Below are 20,204 nucleotides of genomic sequence, written 5' to 3'. Positions count from 1 at the left end.
GTGAGCTTGTGAAAGAGGGACCCTGCCAAGCTGGCTTCTGGGGTCTCCATCTTGCTTCCCAGAATGAACAAACACTAACATTTACATATTTTAGTGAACTCAGAGTTTTCAGGTAAAGTTGAAGGACCCTTTACTTTAATCCCTGTCCCATCCCATTCCTCCAGAAGCAACGCTACTGTGATTTTTATACCGTGTTTTTATACTCCTGCTATTCGCAGGCACCCGCATTCAGCAGGGCCTCACCTCACCACCCCCCATATACCCACATTGTTTATAAGGGGAAGATGGATTTTGCACTTTCCAGGGCCCCATGGAATGCCTTCTCCCTCCCTCTGTGGAGATCCTGAGCTGCATGTGGGTGTGGCATGGGTGGGTGGAGAGCCTCCTGGATACCTGTTTTACAAAGTGAGCGATTTGCACACAGGAACCAAGGAGAGACCTTTATTTCTTTAGGAACCAAATAACTTTATTGGAAGAAACGGAAAAAGTGGAAGAAAAAAACTTAAGTGATAACGTAAAGTCCAGGAAAAGAGAGTCCTGCACTTGGTGCAAAAAAAACCCCATAAAACCAAAAAGTTAAGCGAACTTCTCTGCAAGGGCAGTATTGCCGTCTGCATGGCAGGCACGGTGACCAGGGCTCTGGTCACCCCGTGGCTCTGGGGAGGTCCAGTCCAGGCTCAGTTCTTGTTGCTGTCGCCCAGGGTGAGCTTGTCAAAGAGGGACTCTGCCAGGTCGACATCCGGGGCCTCCATCATGCTCAGGGTGGTGACATGACCCTCCAGCTCTCCGATGAACGCCACCTGCTGGCTGAGGTAGTGAGTTGCTAGGAAGTGGCGCAGGTGGGGGTCGCTCTTGTCGGTGGCCAGCTGGTGCAGGTGGAGCAGGCTCTGGTTCACGCGGTTCTCCAGGAACAAGGCGTACTTCATGGCCTGGAGGCCGCTGTTCCACTTGTCACTGACTGGCTTCCTGATGTCTTGGAAGTTGAGGCGGCCCCCGCGCTGGTTCTGCAGGCGCATCAGGCCCTGGGCCCGCCCGCTGTGCTCGTGGGAGCGGCGCAGGAAGAACCGGGTGAAGTGCTTCAAGGCCACGTCGTCGCGGTCAAGGTAAAAGGCCACGGCCAGGCACACGAAGGAGGCGTGGAGCTCCAGGGTGAAATGGCTGTTGACGGCGGCCTCGCAGTCGGGGTGGTAGTTCTGGCGCACCTGCGAGGGCGGCGCTTGCTTCATGGTGGACAGCACGGGCATCGTGGCGGGCGTGAAGGCCAAGGTGAAGGCGAAGCCGCGGGGCCTGCGGTCGCTGCCTCGGAGTGTTCCCATGTGGTCGAAGAGGGCGGCCGCTCTGGGACAGACCGGAAATGGTGTCCGTTACGGGAGTTAGGCGGTGGGCTTGTGGTTCTGTTGCCTGAAGTGGTCACGTGGGGTGGGCGGGGCACGGACGCTGCTCCCACGTTCCATCACAGCCTGGGTGAGGCAGGGTGACTTTGACCTGCGCACCTGGTATCTATTAAGTTTTTAACTTTGCAAAAATACTTGTTTCCAAGGAGTTTCTCTTGTTCTCTAATTGCACCCTCTTGTAGCACCCTGTTCTCATTTTATAAACCCATTGTCTTCCTTAAAATTCTGAGAATATGAATTTGTAATTTTTGGTACTGTTCTCTTCCGTTTCCTGTATTATAGTTGTTGTTTTCTCCAGAAATAGTCCTGTTTGTTCATCATGATCTTCTCTTTGACTTTCCTCAAATATCTGGCAAACATTTGTCCATTCGTATCTGGGAGTAAAGGAGTCATGTGATCAGCCAAGGTAACTAGCATGGATCTGATCTACAGTTGGGACGCCCATTTCACTAAGAGTCTTCTCCTCTGAATGGAGGGGCTCAGTGTGTCAGTTAGGGAGTCTTTTCTATTCGGGGTACATGGTGTGGAGCTTGTAGGTAAGATAGGGAGCATCCCAAGTGCCAATAAGCTTGGCATTTTCTGACATTAGAAGACTTTCGTGTATCTCTTCTGTAATAGATTGTGTCGTTCTGTTTTGTTTCTTCCTCTTCTGCTGAGCGGGTCTGCGGTTATCTGAAACCTGCTCTCGTATGGGTTCCCTTCCTGAGCCTTAGAATGACATAAGGAGACTATCACCCCATCGCCTGCACCACCACTGTGCACTGGATCTTGGTCAGAACAAAAAATAAAGATGTACTGTCTTAGGCCAGCAAGACTTGGGATATTTGTGACAGAAGTTAGCCTACCCTGACTAGTTCCCCAAAGGAAGTTCTGGATGACTACAGGTTATAAGCCGTTGTAAGCTTATAGCATTTCCTCTTGGTGCAAATGCAGATCCCAAACTTAAACAGTCTAGATAGAGCCGAATCATCATGCTCTTATTTCTTTTGCTAAATTCACCAATAATATATGTCAGTCCTGCTCCCTTTTTCCCTCCTGGAGAGTGGAATGAAAAATCCCTCAAAGACCCATGAAGCACAAGGAGTAAGTTTTTCCATTTCCCTCAGTGCTGGGGAACAAACCCAGGCTGGTCCTCAGGTGCCCGGCCTTAAGCCGACAACAGGAGGCATAAGGGGTGGGACTGGGACTGGCTGACCCCTGAACCAGTCAGCTGTGGTGAGGGAGATGTGGGTCACGTAGGAACGGGGGCGCCCCCGGAACCACAGAACTGGAGGATGTGTTTGTGTGGGGCAGCTCCCCCGAAGAGGAGGATACTGGTCCAGAGCTGGCAGCGGAGCTCGGGAGATGGTCCAGGGATTGTCCCAGTTAGCCTTCCGTGTTGGAGTGTGAGGGCTGTAGACTGGAGGGAGTCCCAGACCTGTGTGTGTCTCCTCCACCACACAGCACGCCGGGCGCTTAGCACCTCATTTGCTGAGCAGTTCCTCGCCTTTGGAAAAGAGGAGAGAGAGAGAAAGGAGCAACAACAGTGGGCTCAGAAAGGCCTGGAACAACCAGTTTGAGACATCTGTGGGGGTGGAAGATGGCTTCAGCTCCCAAACGCAGCCTCTGGAGTCCCTGGGGCAGGGTTGCCTGGCAGTGCTCTCCATGAAGGCCAGGGTTCGGGAGCCTGGCCGCAGTGAGCACCAGTTAACCAAGGGGACCAGGGCGCCAGTCCCAGTGAAAGATTTGATGAGTCCTCACCAGACCCGGTGATTCCCTGCCTTCTCACTAATCCTCGCCATTCCGTGAGGGAGGATTGTTTTTATCATCTCCCGCACGAGGAAACTGAAGTCTGCGATATAAACTTCTTGTGCAAGACGATATGGAAACTGGAGTAAAGTCAGATCTGACTCTCAGCTACACCCCTAGTGACCTCAGTCAATAAAATGGGGTATACACAGGACACTGTGTCATGTGGTTTCTTGAGACCTCTCCCAGGTTTACATAATGAGAGAATAAAGAGGTGCGGACAGACAGCTGTTCTGATTCTGTAGCAGCTCAGTTACCCCCCTGCCCCCTTCTCGGCACAGTCCTGACCTTCGGCGAGGCCAGCTTTCCCGTACCCAGCCATACAGGACAGTCTCTTCTTGCTCAGCTTCTACTAGGAAAGAAGCTTAAGTAAATTTTTTTAAAATTTATGAAGGACCACAGTTTGAGAGGGAACAAAACTTTTCCTCAGCAGGCCGCCAAGCCCCTGAGCACGGCCGGGACGAGGGCGTTGAAGCTGGGCATCACTCCTGTCCTGTGCCTCCTGGCCAACCCCTCCAGCTGGGTTGTTCGTGATTTACATACTGCTGGTCTCATGGATAGGTGACATTTCCTCTTCAGTTTGTGATCTCTCATCCTCTTTCAATGGGGGTCATCAATATTTCATCCTAGGGTTAGAACAGAGACCTGGGTTGCCTTTCCACATAGACTACAATCAGTTTTCTAGAGAATTAGTGAGCACCTCTCTCCCAAACTCCTGTCCCTTGGTCGATTCTCCACATAACCATTGACACGTGTGTATGCTTCTTTGCAACCAGAGTGTACTTTGTGAGGTCTTATGAAGATCACCACCCGTCTCCCTCTCTCCACAGTGTGATGCACGTAAATCCGCCAAAATTGCTCACTGGTTCTGTGTACCTCTTTGGCGTAACTAAACCACACTTCTCCAATGTGGACCCTAATTCTTCACACCTGATTTTTTAATCGGGGGGGCGGGGCGGGGTAGGGCTGAGAGGTCAGAAAACCACCCATGTTCTGCATTTAGTGGCCAGCAGTGGACTCAGACCCATTTCTATAGAAACGAGCACAAAGAGCAGTGGGGATCATCACTGGTCCTCAATGCTTTCCTGACTGTTATTTTATGATTGAGCACGTGTTGTTCAAAAATCCAATACCTCAGTTGTACTTTTTAATCCCGAAGGAGTTCTAATGATTCCTCTGTCCCATGAGGCCAGAGACTGTGACTCCCTTGTGGAGCCTTCTAGTCTAGCTGTGGTCCTGTGATTACTGACTGCTTCTCAGATGCTCCGTTTGACCCAAGGAGGGGTGAGGAAGAACCACTACAGGAGGAAGGTAAACAACACAAGTCTTGGGGGTGGGCTCAGCCTCTCAGTAGTGATGCTATTGTCCAGAAATGCCTGGGGCCCTCACCTGGGCCATACTGCTTGAGGCAGCCCTCACAGACATTTCCCCTTTGGGAGCCAGTATTGTGATTGGACCCCCCCCACCACCTTGCGGTTCGTATTATGATTGCAAGACGCACTTCAGTGACAACCATCAGAGAACTTTGAAAAAAAAAACATGGTTTATGACTCACAAGTCCTGGAGGACACATGGCACGCGTGGAGCCACACAGTGAGGTCATGGGTAAAACGAGAGTACGTGTGCAGGCCTGGGGCCCTTTATTGGGGTCTAGCATGGGATGCCTGGGGTTTCCCAGGTTCAGTCTTTATTGGTGAATTTAAAACATGAGCGGGAATGAAAATGCCAGAAAGGAGAAACAAGTGGTCAGATGGTCAGTTCCCTAAGTGGACCAGAGATCTCCGAAACAAGGAAGCTTCTGGGGTGGGGCCGCCTGGCTCTTCCTCTAGTCCTGTAGCCCGCAGTGTGTTTATTCAAGGTAGCTGTCTTTGATGTGGGTGCCTAGGCAATCCGAAGCTTAAGCTCAGGCACTTGCATTACAAGAAAAAAAAAAGCTAACTCAGCTGCTTACAGGACAATCCCCCCTGTGATGCTGAAGCATCTGAGTTAGTGGTGAGGACGTTAACAGCCTTCAGTCATTTGTAGGCGGGGAGCTGCCTGGTTTGGAGCGCACACTGTGGCCTGCTTCCGGGGGGAAATACAATACAGTGCTGTCCTGCTGTCGGCAGGGGACAAACTCACAGTCTGACGAGCCTCTTGGTATAGGGTAGGGTCAGCCAGCAATGACCTAGCAAGTTCTGCAAAATCGTATCATAGTAGGTCGTCCCCCGATGCCATCGGGGCAATGCATTTACTCCACTGTTTCTGGAAAGTCTTAGACTGCATGGCAGCGTTCTGCAATATAAACTGGGAAGTCGGGCCACCTGGGTGAGCAGCTTGGTCTCCAGCTGGTGACGTGGCCCAGCGGTGTCATCTCTGGTATAGGATGCATAGGCATCTCCAGTGGTGAACTCTTGGGTGGGGCGGTATTGTCTGGAATGGTATCCTCTCCAGCAGTGAGTCTGTCTCACTCAGAGGTGAGGTCCTCTGGAGTGGTGGCCACCCAGGGGCGGGTGCATGCTCCCACGTGGCTGTGCAGTTGGGGTATTGATCATGGGCTGGGCATAGGCTAACCTGATATAACTTAGAGGCTTCCCCGAGGACGGAGCTGCACATCTGACGCCTGCTGCTAGTGGAACAAATTGTTAAGAGCTCTCTGGGGTCATCAGGGGCACATTTAGCAAAAGAATGGGTTGCTGTCCTTTCCTTCCTGGAGGAGGAGCTCATCCAAGCACATAAAGTTTCTGGGCACACTTATATCCCAGGCTACGGGAGATCTTATGGATGCTACTTAGGCATTCCTGGGCTCAACCCATGAGGGGAATCAGTGGACAAATCCTGGGAGCACAGTCCCTGTACCCAGGTGGGTTTTATGTACGAGCCATCATAGGGCCAGTTAGCTTGTAGCACTGTTTGATGTTGAAATTGGGCAAGTGTCATTTAGACACTGCTTCCAGAGGGCGCCTGGCCTATAAAGGGATGCGATCCCTTTGCCGCTCAGACTCAGTGGCACACTAGCCTGAGCCCTTCCAACAGGGCTCGCCAGCATTCCCTGCTTTTCCACCCTGTGGTGCTACTGTGGGCCGGAGCAGTGTTTTTACAGCAGTATATCTGGGTGAGGGCTAGGCCCAAGGGCTCTACCAGTAACCCTATCACCCAGGCGGTACAAAGCAATAAGAATAGCCGTCACCAGATGGAGCGCTGACGTTTGAAGGAGCTTGGGTCAGGGTCCTTCTGGATGAGCTATCTGTGTGTATTGCTTAATGGCTGAGCGCGGTTGCTTGGTGGGGGAAAGTACAGGGTTGCCTTGTCTGGCGTGGGGTCAGGCCACGACTCGTAGCTTGCTCGGCATGTTCTCATCCCCCAATGTGGCCTGTGTCCACCAAGCAGAGTTCCTTTCCCTCTTTCAGACCCCCAAAGTGTGCCACTGGTTGGTCCCGGGGCGATGGCTGGTACTTCCTCTAAGTTAGGTGGGGCATTCAGTTTCATTAGGCAACTCTTGTAGCCACTGTATTTGGTGAGAGTGGCCGGTGTGGAGGTGGCTGCTTTTGGAGAGTCGTCACCGTTGGCAGGATCTCCAAAGAGATGATCTCGCACTGACTTGGTGGGCTTGTGGCCTGTGGGGCATTCAGTGGTGAGGGGACCATATTGGACTCTCTGCCCTCGGTCGGGCTATATCAGAGGGAAACAGATGGTCAGATGATTAAAAAGAAATTTATAGCAGCACAGGGAAGTGGAGTCAGAGGTCAAAATTTAAAGGGCATCGTGCTAGAGTGTGAAAGCTCGAGACCTGCCAGAAATGACCCGAAGTGGCATTTTGGAGGGTGTGTGATAATTGTGTACTAATTGGTATGAGGGGTATAAAGGCTCAGGGGGTGAGAATTAAGCAAGATGAGGGCCTGCGGCAAGAGTTCCCTCCATTTCGAGAACCACTTGCTTGAAAATCATTTAAGTAGTGTCTCTTTAAGAAGGTCATTAAGATGCTTGATGAGGCCAGCCACCTGGGGGTGGGAACCTAGATGGAAGTTTGGAAGAATGCTGGGTGAGAGAGCCCACTGTTGAATCTCCTGAGAGGTAAAGTGGGCGCCCTGGTCAGAGTCAGCAATGGTTGGCGATCTGAAGGGAACAGCAGTGAGGGTAGTAAGGAAAGAGATTACCTGTTTTGGGGAGGAATTGTGGGTGGAGTTCACCGAGAGAAGCCTCGTGTCAAGTATCCGTGACGGTGATGGGTTATCTGGAAGCCCCAGCAGAGCGGGAGTACGGTCGGTCTCCCCGGGGGAGCGGGTCCCCGTTGTTTGGCTTGGGTGCAGAGAACGCGCTCATCTATCACCACCTTGGCTGCCGCCGAGGAGGGGGGCGTCCCCTCGCACGAGCACGAGTTGTTAAGGCACGAATTCCCCGATGACCCGAGGTTGTGCGGGTCCCTTTCACAGCTGGGGAGAAGGGTCGGTACCCTGAGGCATCTACGGGGCCGAGAGTGGAGGGCTGAGTGAGGGGGTCTGACCGCAGTATTCCTAAAAGTGGCCTCAGGTGTGGAGCGGTTAGCGTGAGCAGAAACGTGAGAATTGATGAGAGGGGGTGGGGATTCTCCTAGTTCCTTGCGTACCTTGGAGCCCCAGATGGCCTTGCCTCGTATGAGAAAAGTGTCCCTTAGCCATTGGCCAGAGCAAACTGCAAGGCTGTTAGCAACAGCCCAGGAGTCTGTGAAAGGCCCTTTTTGGTGGCCTCCTTAAGGGCTGAACAGCTACAGGTTCTGCCAGTTGGGCTGAGCCAGGAGTGTCCCCCTCGAGCAGAAAGGTGCCCGAGGCCGGGTGGATGACGCAGCCCTCCAGCGAGCTGCGTGGCATGCAGTGACGGCAGCGCCCTTGGAGAAGAGCGCTAACTCCCTGTCCATTTCAGACAGTTGGTCCCAAGGGGCTCCCCAAGTAGCCACAGGAGGAGAAAGCGGGGTGGGGTGGGGGTGGGGGCTGTCCCTTCTCGAGGCTCTCCGGCAAGGGGCTGAGCATGGGGGAAAGCACATCCTCCTGTCATGTGGAAAGGCCTTTGACCTCAGCTTTAGCCCTCCCCTGAAGGAACCGTTTCCCTGTGAGCAAGGAGGCATCAGTGGCCGTGCTGAGCTTTTCTCTTAAGAGGCATCTCTAACCCAGGGCACTTGAGGAACTTGTGTTCAGAGTGATACCAGGTGCGGGCTGGCTAGGGGCTCAGTTCCTAAAAGAGCCCAAGAGGCTTAAGGTGCTTAAGTCCTGGTGGCAGAGGTTGTGTGTGGTTGCAGGGCCGTTTCAGTATCCCACTGGGAAGCACGTAAATGTATAATCTGCCCCCTTCAAAAGTGAAAGCAAACGGAGCCTGGGATTCCTCCAAGCTGGGAACAGACTAGAACATGTTAGTAGGTCAGTGAACACAGAGGACGCTCCTTGGGCCGACTGTACATCCTCAGTCAGTTCTATATTATTAGGAACATCCTCAGTCAGTTCTATATTATTAGGAATTGGAGCCTTACTGGGGAACCTGAGCCACTGAGGTTTTGATGGTCAACGGTGAGGTGCCTTTGGTTGCTGGCTGGCTTAAGTACTGGCCAGATGGGGCTACTGAACGGGGAGATGGTGGCTTCATGACTCCAGTCTCAAGCATATCTTTATTGACAGGGCGTAGGCCTTCAGTGGCCTGTTTAAGTCGCTGCTGGGGAATGTTGACCATCTTGACCAGGGGAGGAAGAGTCCCTGGCGTCCATTTGGAGAGTCCCACCAGGAAGGCCAAGAACTTGGGCTTATTCCATGTGGCACGGTGTTGTGTCAGTACCTCCATGCCTATAATAGGAAAGAACGAGCTGGGGGGCCACCACCAGAGGAAGCCATTTGAGGGGAAGGGTCCCAGTCGTGATATGCGAATAGGTTTGTGAAGCTTTGATTGTCTTACCAGCAATGCCCTGTAGGTAAAAGGGGATACAGAGGGATTGCCTAGAATGACAGTGACTTGGGTCCCCATGTCTAGTAGGGCCAAAAAGGACTGTGCATTTTTATTGTCCTAATGGGCCACCAGAGTGGTACAGGGGTAATTGTTCCCAGGTGGTGGGACAAGCCCCTGGGAGCGGCTGATTTCCTAGGGTCGGAGCTTAAGTGGCTGCCAGTCCTGGAGGTTAGGGAAGGGGGCAGAGGGGGTAGCGGGGACGGGCTTGGGGCTAGAGGATGGATGGCGGAAGAGGGCCGTAGCTGGGAGAATGTGAGTTTCGGGGCCTGGAGTTTAGAGAGTGGCTGTCCTGAGGTTAAGTAGCCAGGAACCCCAGGTTTTCCTAACTCCCAGTAGAGGTTTTGCCTGTGTATTCCCATAAGGGACACAATTAAACCAGAGGTTTATTAGGAAGGGAGTGGGGAACCCTTTCCATTGAGGGAAATTTGTTCGAGGGAGACCTTTCTGGAGCAGTGGTGATGGAGGGCCTTGAGTGTGACGTATTGGGGCATCTGGGCAGCAATCTCCTCTGTGTCTGGCAGCCATGTCAGTGCCCTCCAGTTGCCTGATGGATGGTTTCAGGAATCCCCTCGAAATGTAGTAGGGCTGCCCTGTAGTTAGGGGGGCGCCTTGTAAAAAGAATTCTCTGGACTTAGGGTCAGATGGGGCCTATTCAGGGCTGGAAATTCAGGGAGTCATTTGGGTCACTGTGGTGATGGAAATGACAAAGCCATTGGATCATGCCACTTTTGCACAGCAGGAGGCATGGAGGACCCTCGTGTACATCAATGGTCAATTAAGGCCTTTTTAATTAGTGGTCTGCCTGTCTCATTAGACCGTATGGCCTTGATCACGGCTGCTCTGGGGAGCTCATTGAATTATTATGGCAGCAGTGACATTTTGGCATGGATACCGCAGGCAACACACGACAGAGGCAATACGCAAAAGCACGTAGCAGCATGGCAGACCTGCGGCAAGCGGTGTTCCGTTCCCAGGTGGTGTTCCCCACCTGTGTTGGTCAGCTCGTAAGCCAGTCGCAGCTAACGGGTATTCCTCTTGATTAACTGCACAGGCAGTCGTGCGATCCTGCCAACAAGGCCAATTGTTTTGTGCTGGTCTCAACCTACCAATAGTGATCTATTGGCTAGAAAAGCCTAGGGGCACTCACCTGGGCCTGAGGTGGGCCCTCACAGACATTTCCCCTTTCAGAGCCAGTGTTGTGATTGGACCCGCCCTTGTGGTTCTTATGATGGCAACAACCATCAGGGAACTTTGGAAAAACAAAAAAGAAAACCAAGGGTTATTACTCACAAATCCTGAAGGATACATGGTACACCTGGGGCCACCCAGCGAGGTTGCGGCAGAAAGGTAGTGGGCCAGCGAGGTTGTGGCAGAAAGGTAGTGGGCCTGGGGTTCTGTCTTTAGTGGAGTCTAGGATGGGGCGCCTAGGGTTTCACAGGCTCACTCTTTGTTGGCGAATTTAAAACATAAGGGTGGGAATTAAAACTCAGGAAGGGAAAAACAAGTGGTCAAATGGTGAGTTGTCTAAGTCGACCAGAGATCTGCGAAACAAAGGAAGCTTCTGGGGCGGGGCCGCCTGGCCCTTCCTCTAGTCCTGTAGCAGGCAGTGTGTTTATTCAAGATAGCTGTCTTTGAAGTGGGTGCCTAGGCAATCCGAAGCTTAAAGGTTCCCTTTTGTCCACACCCTCTCCAACATTTGTCATTTCTGTGCTTTTTGACGACAGCCATTCTGACAGGCGTGAGGTGATAGCTCATTGTGGTTTTGATTTGCATTTTCCTGATGATTAGCGATGTTGAGCATCTTTTCAAGGGCCTGTCTACCATCTCCACTGCAAGTTACTTTATAAAAGAAACAGACTGTACATATTCTGTAAAGAAATAAAGCCAGGGCTTCCCTGGTGGCGCAGTGGTTGAGAGTCCGCCTGCCGATGCGGGGGACACGGGTTCGTGCCCCGGTCTGGGAAGATCCCACATGCCGCGGAGCGGCTGGGCCCATGAGCCATGGCCGCTGAGCCTGCGCGTCTGTTGCCTGTGCTCCGCAACGGGAGAGGCCACAACAGTGAGAGGCCCGCGTACCGCAAAAAAAAAAAAAAAAAAAGAGGCACAACCTATTATATATAAAATAAGCTACAGGGATATATTGTAAAACACATGGAATATAGCCAATATTCTATAACAACTATAAATGGAGCATAACCTTTAAAAACTGTGAATCACTACATTGTACACCTGCAACTTAGGTAATATTGTATATCAACTATATTTCAATTAAAACAGGGAAAAAAAAGTAGCATGTGGTAGGCAGAATAATGTCCCCCCAAAGATATTTACACCCTAATCCCTGGAATCTGTGAGTATATTACTTTACATGACAAAAGGGAATTTGTCTGTGTGATGAAATTAAGAGCTTTGAAATGGGGAGATTGTCATGGATTACGTGGGTGGGCAAAATCTATTCACATGGGTTCGTAAAAGAGGAGAGATTTTCCCAGTTAATAGTCAGAGGAAGATGTAACTGTGGAAGAATAGTGATAGAGATGGGCATTGCTGACTTTGAAGACTGAGGAAGAGGGATACAAGCCAAGGAATGTTGGAAGCCTCTAGAAGCTGGAAAAGGCAAAGAAACAGATTTTACCCTGGAGCTTCCGGAAGGAATTAAGTCCTGAATCCACCTTAATTTTAGCCCAGTGAGACCTGTGTTAGACTTCGGAGCTACAGAACTATAAGAGAAATGTGTGTGGGATTTTTTGTTTTTTTCCCATGGCACATGTTCCTTGATTTGATTTGATTTGATTTGATTTACAATGTTGTGTTAGTTTCAGGTGTACAGCAAAGTGAATCAGTTGCACATACATCCTTTTCTTTTTAAAGATTCTTTTCCTGTATAGGTCATTACACAGTATTGAATAGAGTTCCCTGTGCTATACAGTAGACCCTTATTAGTTATCTGTTGTATATATAGTAGTGTGTATGTGTCAATGCCAGTCTCTCAATTTATCCCTCCCTGCTGGTAACCATAGGTTTGTTTTCTACATCTGTGACTCTGTTTCTCTTTTGTAAATAAGTTATTTGTACCATTTTTTTTTAGGTTCCACATATAAGCGGTATCATATGATATTTGTCTTTCTCTGTCTGACTGACTTCTCTCAGTATGACAGCCTCTAGGTCCATCCATGTTGCTGCAAATGGCATTATTTCATTCTATTTTATGGCTGAGTAATATTCCATTGTACACGTGTACCACATCTTCTTTATCCATTCCTCTGTCGATGGACATTTAGCTTTCTTCCATGTCTTGGCTATTGTGAATAATGCTACAGGCAACATTGGGATGCATATATCTTTTCAAATTATGGTTTTCTCTGGATGTATGCCCAGCATGGGATTGCTGGATCCTATGGTAGTTCTCTATTTCGTTTCTTAAGGAACCTCCATACTGTTCTCCATAATGGTTGTACCAATTTACATTCCCACCAGCAGTGTAGGAGGGTTCTCTTTTCTCCATACCCTCTTGAGCATTTATTGTTTGTATACTTTTTTTTTTTTTTTTTTTTTTTTTTTGCGGTATGCGGGCCTCTCACTGTTGTGGCCTCTCCCGTTGCGGAGCACAGGCTCCGGATGCGCAGGCCCAGCGGCCATGGCTCACGGGCCCAGCCGCTCCGCGGCATATGGGATCCTCCCAGACCGGGGCACGAACCCGTATCCCCTGCATCGGCAGGCGGACTCTCAACCACTGCGCCACCAGGGAGGCCCTATTGTTTGTATACTTTTTGATGATGGCCATTCTGACTGGTGTGAGGTGATACCTCTTTGTAGTTTTGATTTGCATTTCTCTAATAATTAGTGATGTTGAGCATCTTTTCATGTGCTTTTTGGCCATCTGTATGTTTCTTTGAAGAAATGTCTAGGTCTTGTGCCCATTTTTCTATTAGGTTGTTTGTTTTTTTTGACATTGAGCTGCATGGGCTGTTTATAAAGTTTGGAGATTAATCCCATGTCGGTTATTTCATTTTCACATATTTTCTCCCTATCTGTGAGTTGTCTTTTCGTTTTGTTTATGGCCTTTTATGTTACCCTTGATTTCAATACTGTACTTCTGACTTATAGATGACATTTCTGTATATGGATGTGGTTTTCCATCCTTTTTCAGTGGGAAAGATCAATAGCTCATTGTCAAGGTAAAGAAGAGATTTGGATTGCCTTTCCTTGTTGGACTGAAACTAGTTTTAGGGAAAGGTGTTTGACCCCCTTCTCCCAACCTAGTTTCCCTTGGTCAATTGAACGAATAGCCATTACTCTTTCTATATGCTTATTTCCAACGAGAGTGTACTTTTGTGAGGGCTTCACAGCATTTTATTCCCCCCTCCCCTCTCAACAGTTTGGAACACATAGTAGGTCTCAAATAATTGTTTAGTAGATAAACTACTACTTACTTGGATTAACTAAACCAACACCTCAAATGTGGCCCACAATTGCCCACTGACATTTTTTCTATTATTATTTTTTTAATTGAAGTACAGTTGATTTACAATGTTGTGTTAATGACAAGTATTGCAAATTACAGGTAAGAATTTTTTTTTTCTATTGATGCTGGAGTGAGTCAAGGGAATAAAGAAATCAGGTCTTTGTTTCCCTCTTGAGCCAAAAAGCAGTTGAGACATAAGACGAAAGAATCAAATAGATAAGAGAGAAAAATATCAGCTTTGTCACTCTAAGATTGAATTGTACAATGAAATGGAACATATGGCCATAATGAGTCCCCCAGAACCTCCCTTCCTGACAGCATGTCTGAGAATGCAGCCTCCCACTTGCAGGGGGAAATCATTCCTGGGGAACTTATCACAGGGAGTTTGTGAGAGAGGGTGAATCTTTGGGGTGGCGGGGGACAGAGAGAGAGAGACAGACAGACAGACAGACAGACGGACAGGAGGGGTAAAGCTAAAGAGCCACACTGTGTTAGTTGGGTCTTCTGAGAGGCAGACTCTGAGACACAGGAGTCCAAAAATTTTATTGAGACATAAAGTTTTGAAAGATAGAAGAAGGAGAAAGCACAATTGGGCAGGAGAGCCTGAGATCTCAATGCACATTTTTTTTTTTTTTTTTGGCGGTACGCGGGTCTCTCACTGCTGTGGACTCTCCCGTTGCGGAGCACAGGCTCCGGACGCGCAGGCTCAGCGGCCATGGCTCACGGGCCCAGCCGCTCCGCAGCATGCGGGATCCTCCCGGACCGGGGCACGAACCCGTTTCCCCTGCATCTGCAGGCGGACTCTCAACCGGTGCGCCACCAGGGAAGCCCTCAATGCACATTTGACAAAACGTCTGCCAACCCATTGGGGAGCTCCACAGCAAGCACTGTCTATTAAAGGGGTACCACTTTGGGCTGAAATGCCAGGCCTCGGCACTCCTGCTATGTTCAGTCATTGGTTGGGGCTGCCCAAGAAGAAGAACATGGCTTTCAAACTCTGGAGGCTGTCACCTAACTTCACTTGTTGCAACTCACTGTCAAGTTCTTTCTGGAAGGGGGATCCGAGTGGCACCCCTCCAGGGCTGCCACACAGACCTACTGTGTTCCTTTTCCTACTGTCTCTGATTAGAAAAGTTACTCTTTCATCCCTGAAGAGCAATGGACAAGGGAGCAGAGAGGAGCTAGCTGTGTTGCTCCCATGTGTTTCTTTCTCCAGCAAAGAAGTGGAAACACAGAAAGAAATACCAGTTAAGGAAAGGTCCTTTACACAAACATGAGACCTAAGAAATAATTCCCTCTGCTTCTTGCAACCAATACCATGTAATCCCACTTGCCTTCTCAAAAGGTCCTGTTAACTGGAGAGCTTTTTATGTTACTGAGCCAGAGATCTGGAGGGGACGCTGCGTAGCAAGATGGAAGAGAAAATAAGTAGGGGTGAGGATGACAAGAATGGAGCCAATGACGCTGGGCACTGTATGGAGGAAGGACAGAGAGAAAATCATTGTATCAAAGAAGGCTAAGAAGGGATTTGGGAGAAGATAAATGTCAGAGATATTAAAGTTGATTACTTTGGGTAGCATGTTATAAATTCCTTCTTGATCTCCACTGTGGAATCTTAAGAAAGTCTGCATTGCCCTCAGATGCTCCTGTGAGTGTGGATTCTTCACAGGATGCTCAATGAGGTATTGACATGTATGCCTGGAGGAATATACCACGCAACAGAACTTAGTAGCTGAGACACAGTCTACCTTAGGTGTGCGTGATGCCAAAACCTATGCCGTCAACTGCTCAGCTTATACTGCTGTTGGTTGGCTTCCAAGGAGGGTGGCAGTGGTTCACAAAGTCAGTGGAACAGCTTAAAAATGATTTTGCCCTGAATATGCCAGAATTGTGGAGTTCCTTCTTGAATGGGCTTGTGTTCCAAAACCCGGGGTGTGGACCCAGAGAGTGGAGACACACTCTTTGTTTTCCGTAGTTGCTCCAGAGTAACTCTGCCTGGTTAGTCAACCCCCAAGGGTTCACGTGACTTGACAAAGAAGATAGCCGTGATCCTCCCTATCGTCGCATTCAGCCGTTACCATGGAGTTTATCCTGGGTCCCCCCTGGAATAGGTGACAGGTGATCAGAAGCAGTCCCTCTGGGCGGAACTACAAGCCCAGACAGCCAAACCAAAAGAAAGAAAATGCAGTCTCTGGTGAAGAGCAACGGAGAGAAGCTAAAAGCACAGACCCTGGATATATAAAATGAATGCCCTCAAATCCTCCCATCACCGCCGTCATTGTTATTACTAAGAACAAGTCAGTTGTAGGAGTCAGAAAAGGTCGGTCTCTGTCCCTTCCTTTTCCCCGAGGCTGCAGTGATGACTGCTCGCCCAGCTTCTGTCCAAACCCTGCTGCTTCTGGTTCTCTCCGGTCTTCATCTCCTGGCCTCGGTGCCCACTTTTCTCCTTCCGCTGCTAGTCCACTTTCTCCTCTTCCATAGGCCAGCCTTTGGTCTCCTCTTATAATAACCGTGGCAGCACAGAGCACGTAGTGTACTGAACTGCCACAGGCAGAGGCCAAACAAGAATGGGACAAGTATTGACCTCCCCTCTGGTTAGCAAGCACCATGTTTCCTTTTTATTTTATATATATATATATATATATATATATATATATATATATATATAATTTTTTTTTTAGTGAAGTGTAGTTGATTTACAGTGCTGTGTTAATTTCTGCTGTACAGCCGAGTGATTCAGCTATACATATATATATATATATATATATATTTCCTTTTTTTTACATTCTTTTCCATTATGGTTTATTATAGGATATTGAATATAGGTCTCTTTGCTATGCAGTAGGACCTTGTTGTTTATCCATCCTATATATAAAAGCTTACATCTGCTAACCCCAGCCTCCCACTCTATCCCTTCCCCACCGCCTCCCCCTTGGCAACCACCAGTCTGTTTTCTACATCCGTGATTCTCTTTCTGTTTCATAGATAGGTTCATTTGTGTCCTACTTTAGATTCCACATATAAGTGATATCATATGGTATTTGTCTTTCTCTTTCTGACTTACTTCACTTAGTATGACATTCTCTAGTTGCATCCATGATGCTGCAAATGGCATTATTTCATTCTTTTTAATGGCAGAGTAATATTCCAGACATCCTTCTAAAAATGCCTTTTCTGTTTTGATTAGCCAGCATCCCATTTTGTGATTTGCCACCAAGAACCCTGACAAATACAGAGATTATGGAAATTGTTAGATCGTAGAAGATTAGAGCCTGAAAGAGAGGGTGGGGTGTCAGGTAAGAGAAGAGCTAATGGAGAGGAAAGAGATGTTCAGACTGAGTAAGACCAGACGTCTAGGGTCAACTCTGAAATGTTTTACTTGTGAGACTCCCAGAAGGTGTGTCAAATCTAGGGGGAGTTTAGTGAAGGGGCAGTGAGTTCATTTGGGGACTTGTGGAAACTGAGTTTTCTGGCGACATCCAGAAGGAGATGTTTCACAGATGGCTGTGCAAATGTCATAGTCAAGGGAAGCACCTGGGAGTGGGGGCAGAGAGAGAGAGAGAGAGAGAGAGAGAGAGAGAGAGAATATGACTGGCCCATGGATGTGGCTGAATTGGAGGGGAAATATATATTGAACAGGGGTTGAAGAGGCCAACAGCAGAATGCAGGAGGATGGTTAGCTTTATATAGTTCTCTCTCGATAAACCTTAGGTAAACCACGAAAGGACAAGGAAGGTAAGAAAAGAAGGGCACTGTTAAGAACTACGGAATGATCAAGCAGAGCAAGTGCTGAAAAGAGACTAATGGTAACGTGAATTAGTAAGCCAGTGATTCCTTTTGAGAGAGGAGTTTTGGTAGAGTTCCTTAAAGGGGAAAAATGTCTCCCACCTCCTGTGTCGCGTAAATCCACCGCCTCTCCCCTGTCTCCTCTGGGTCTTCTTTCACTAAGTGTATCCCAGTCCACTCCTGAATTTGTAACCTTTCCCACTCTGTTGGCTCCTCTGCAGTAAATGAACATAGCTAAAGTACCCTTTCCACTATTCTCCACTTGTAGAACTCCAGTTCCTCTTTGAAGACTCAGCGTCACCTCCACAGCGGATGTTGCCTAGGACCCAGGTAAGATTTAGACCCCTTTCCTCTCCTGCACTCACAGGGCACCTTGTAAGCCTCCTCGTTTAGCTCTTCCTCAGATAGATTGGTGCTCTCTCTCTGTGTGTCCATCTTTTCCACCACGCTTGTGAGCAGGAACTGTGCCCGAGTCATATTATATTCCTAGTGCCAAGCATAGCGCAGAAAACTTCAAAGAATCCAGGATAATTTGTTGAAAGAATTTGGCTAAAAATTCTTGGCTCTTTTAATTGGGCCATTTGGCTAAAAATTTCCAAAGCTGCATGAATGCTCCCTCCTAGGATGTTTTATTTTAGGTTTATTTCTTGGATTACGGTTCTAAAAAATATTTTAAGGTGGAACTTTTACTTCTCCATCAACTTTATAGAAAAATTAAACTTTGGGGAGAAAGAAAATCATGCCCAGGGAATTAGCGCACAGAAAAAAAAGAGACTAGATCTCCTTGTTGCATGTGGCCTAGTGAATATCAGATATAACATGTTGTGAACCAAAAGTAATGTTACCAAAAAATAAACGTTAAAATACAGATTAAAGGGAAGGAGTCTATTCCTCCTCAGGCAAGGCAGCCGCTTTGCATATTAATGAAACTTAAATGACTCACAGTAAGAAAAATGATTGGAATAGATTGCAGTAACTTAAAAATGAGTACACTTTAAACAGCTTGTGTGATGACTATGTGATTATGGAGAATCAAAATGGCTAGTCCCACTCTGATGCTCCCAGGAGAGAGATGACTGCTGGCCCTTAATTAACAAAGCCACACGTGGAGCCCAGGAAGCTGTAGACACAAAGAAAGTTGACAGGTTGACTTTGTGAAATACGCAAAGATGTCAGTCTGGAAGGTGACAACTACAATTCTGGGGGGTGTGAGGGTTAGGGATGTGTATAAAATCTTATAAACATCCAAGCCATTCTAGAATATTCACTGAAAGTGACAAGAAAATGGAAGGAAACGGGAAAAGACAAAGAGCTGCATAAAGACAGGTGAAAAGTTTAAAATATTTGCTGGCTTGGGATGACTTCGGGGCTTGTGGCAAATTACTGTAAAACATGGCTTGGCAAAGATTTCCTGAAACGTTTTAGGCTTTGCCGGCCCCAGGGTCTTTGTTGCAACGTATGCAGCCACAGACAATAGGTAATTGATTGGGTGCGGCAGGGTTCCAGTAAAACTTTGTTTATCAAAACCCTTGGGGACCAGATTTGGCTTGCAGACTGTAGTGTGCCAACCCGTACTCTAAAAACACCAGTTTGTGACAAAACAGCGCATTGCGCAAAAGCTAGTATGTAAATATGTGTGTGTGATCGATAATTGTTGGTTCCATCATTGTTGTTCGGGTTTTTACTGTGCTTGGTATGTTTTTCTTGTGCTTGGTCCGGTACTCACATGAGGGTATGGCTGAGTGAGTTGGTTAAATCGAGGCATCAGTGTTATTTTCCAGCGTCCCAGGCGATTCCAAGGTGCAGCCACCACGTTTAACAAATAGGATGCTGAAGAATGCTACGCAAAATTCAATGTGCCTATTATTCATCACCTGGGGTCCTGTTAAAATGCAGGTTCTGATTCAGTAGGTCTGAGGTAGAGCTTGGGATTTTGCATTTCTAACAAAGTGTCAGATGACACTGACCTGCGGGTCCAGGGACCACATTTTGAGTAGCAAGGTGCTTGCACTGGCTTTCAATACCTGGGATGTCTTGGTCCTGCCCCTGAGACTGATGTAATTGGTCCTGGAGGTGGCCTGGGCATCGAGAGCTCTACAAACTCCCAGGTGGCTCTAAGGTGCGGCAAAGCTTGAGAACCTCTGTGCTCAGTCCAGTGCGTGGTGACCTAAATTTTCGTTATTATGTTATCAGTAGCCCTGTTGGCCATTCTCCCCTTCCAATCCACCCATTCCTGTCCTTTTCAGGTCCAAACCTCCAGAAGATGGGTGGGATCAGGATTAGCTTTTCATCCTTTCAGTCTTTGCCACCTCTGAGGAGTGGACTGTAGTTCAGGATGGAAAGAGGAGGGAGGCTCAGGCCACCTGGGTCGGGGAAGAATAAGCAGAACAGTTGTTCTAGGGGCCGATTTAAAGGGGAGGCTGGTTGAGACAAATGGGGAATTACCGCAGAGGGCTGTCACGGCAAAACTCACCTCCAGGCTTGGGCCTGAGCTTGGGGCACTGAAAACAGCCATCTACCCTCCTGAAGCCTGGCAGCAAGTGGCAGCCAAGCAGCTGGGAAGGATTTCTCCTTCTTGATATGCAGAATGACACAGGTGGTCGAAAGGCAAGAGAGACCCCTAGTGGCAAAGTATAAAGGTGAAATCCTTTCATCAACAAGTCATAAACACCACAAATGAACTTAGCAGTAAGTGAGTGATAATGATGGTAATGATGATAAATGGGGGCTTACAAATAATATATGTCCTATATGTGCCAGGCACTGTTGTAAGTATTTAGAAAACATTAACTCATTTAATCTCAGCAACCCAATGGGTTTGATGG

General features: G+C 48.4%; 1 protein-coding gene across 1 annotated transcript; it reads right to left on the bottom strand.

Moving 5' to 3' along the window:
* Positions 1–677: 677 nt before the first annotated feature.
* LOC309796155 (ferritin heavy chain-like) lies at positions 678–1,226 on the bottom strand (the record flags this gene model as incomplete). The annotated part of the gene is made up of 1 exon (XM_082609212.1): positions 678–1,226. The coding sequence occupies one exon, from the start codon at positions 1,224–1,226 to the stop codon at positions 678–680; it is 549 nt and encodes a 182-aa protein (XP_082465338.1).
* Between the last annotated feature and the right edge of the window lie 18,978 nt (positions 1,227–20,204).

This window comes from Mesoplodon mirus, assembly GCF_964341445.2.
Source record: "Mesoplodon mirus genome assembly, chromosome: X".
In the NCBI taxonomy this organism is placed as follows: domain Eukaryota; kingdom Metazoa; phylum Chordata; class Mammalia; order Artiodactyla; family Ziphiidae; genus Mesoplodon; species Mesoplodon mirus.
This window is presented reverse-complemented; position numbering and strand designations above follow the sequence as displayed.